Source organism: Merops nubicus, unplaced genomic scaffold (genome assembly GCF_000691845.1).
Source record: "Merops nubicus isolate BGI_N331 unplaced genomic scaffold, ASM69184v1 scaffold10211, whole genome shotgun sequence".
Classification (NCBI taxonomy): Eukaryota; Metazoa; Chordata; class Aves; order Coraciiformes; family Meropidae; genus Merops; species Merops nubicus.
Genome location: NW_008587588.1, coordinates 1 through 1,346, shown reverse-complemented (window position 1 = coordinate 1,346; position 1,346 = coordinate 1). Strand labels below are relative to the sequence as shown.

General features: G+C 39.2%; 1 protein-coding gene across 1 annotated transcript in view; it reads left to right on the top strand.

The window, feature by feature from the left end:
- The window catches only part of RGR (retinal G protein coupled receptor), a 16,798-nt gene extending 16,661 nt beyond the window's left edge, over positions 1 to 137 (top strand). The window contains exon 7 of the mRNA XM_008948971.1: positions 1 to 137. This exon is cut by the window's left edge and continues 5 nt beyond it. Coding sequence (XP_008947219.1) covers positions 1 to 137 — 137 coding nt within the window.
- The last annotated feature ends 1,209 nt before the right edge of the window (positions 138 to 1,346 follow it).

The following is a 1,346-nucleotide window of genomic DNA, read 5'->3' as shown; positions in this document are numbered from 1 at the left end:
CTGTTATTGCCAAGACTGTGCCAACAGTGGATGCCTTTGTGTATGCCCTGGGGAATGAGAACTACAGAGGGGGAATATGGCAGTTCCTCACAGGACAGAAGATTGAGAAAGTGGAGACTGATAACAAAACTAAATAACCCTTTATGGCATGAAGGGGAATTAATGCAAGTACATGATGGAAAGAAAAAACACTAGAGGAAACTGAACATTCTCTGATATCTGTGTGCAAAGGTGGTTCCACATTGGAAAGGCCATGCCTTGGCTACAAGCCATGAAGTCCTGAAAGAAAGCCCTCCAGAAAACCATCACGAGCTGCTTGTCAAACAAGCTGCCTTAAACCTCTGTTGATAGTCCTCGGTCTCATTTTATATGTCACTGCAAATAAACTATGTGCTGGAAATGTTTTTCCTGATCCACTAACATAAAAGCTCAGCAAATTAACTGAAGCAGGGTATTCCTTTATCCCACGAGGCCTCCTCGAATCAATCTGTGCTCTTTGTCCATATGGTAACTTCTGGCTTACTGAACGATTAAAGGAATATCCAGTATTACACCATGTCTGTATAAATGGCCTGTTCATCTGAACAACACGTTTTAAATGCACGCAAAATGGCAGTTCCTAAATTTCCAATGATGAATCTGCCATCCTAATTCCATACAAACATTTCAGGGGGCTTTTCACCCCAATAAGGAGTATTAGCTTGGCTCCTATTCAAACGAATTAGTGTGTGACATTCAGCTCTGTCACACACTAAACTGCCTTGGATTTTGCCACTGCTGCTTACCAGAACAATCAAGAAGCTCATAGTCCACCATAAAAACATGCATCTTTTTATCCAACACAGAGCAAAAGCTAAAGGGAGGTGTGCATCAGATTCTGTTCTAAAAAAAGTCATAAGAATAAAAATTATCTTCACATCTGCCATTAAGCTTCCTGTGCTCTACATGAGTGAGAACAATCATGGAATCAGTTGTGACTAAAGAGTCTCAGTAATTAAAAAGCCTCCTATTTTATTATCAGAATTCATATCTATTTTAAACTATTAGAAATGTCCATTTTAAATGTTTGTATTTGCTCGTGTTGCTCACATTGCCTAGAGGATGAAAACCTATCAGTTGATGTTGTCTGTTACTACAAGATGCACCTCAGAATGAACTACTTGCCAAAAAAAAACCCCAAACGTGCATGACAGAATATGAAAGACTGTGTGTACAAAAAGCCAAACCTAATTAATTCCTGCAGGGATCTTACGCTTCATTTCCAGCACTGAAAGCAAAAACAAACTTTTGAAGCTCACCAAAGAAAAACCTGACCTGCCCCTGATCTTACTTTCAAATTATTATAT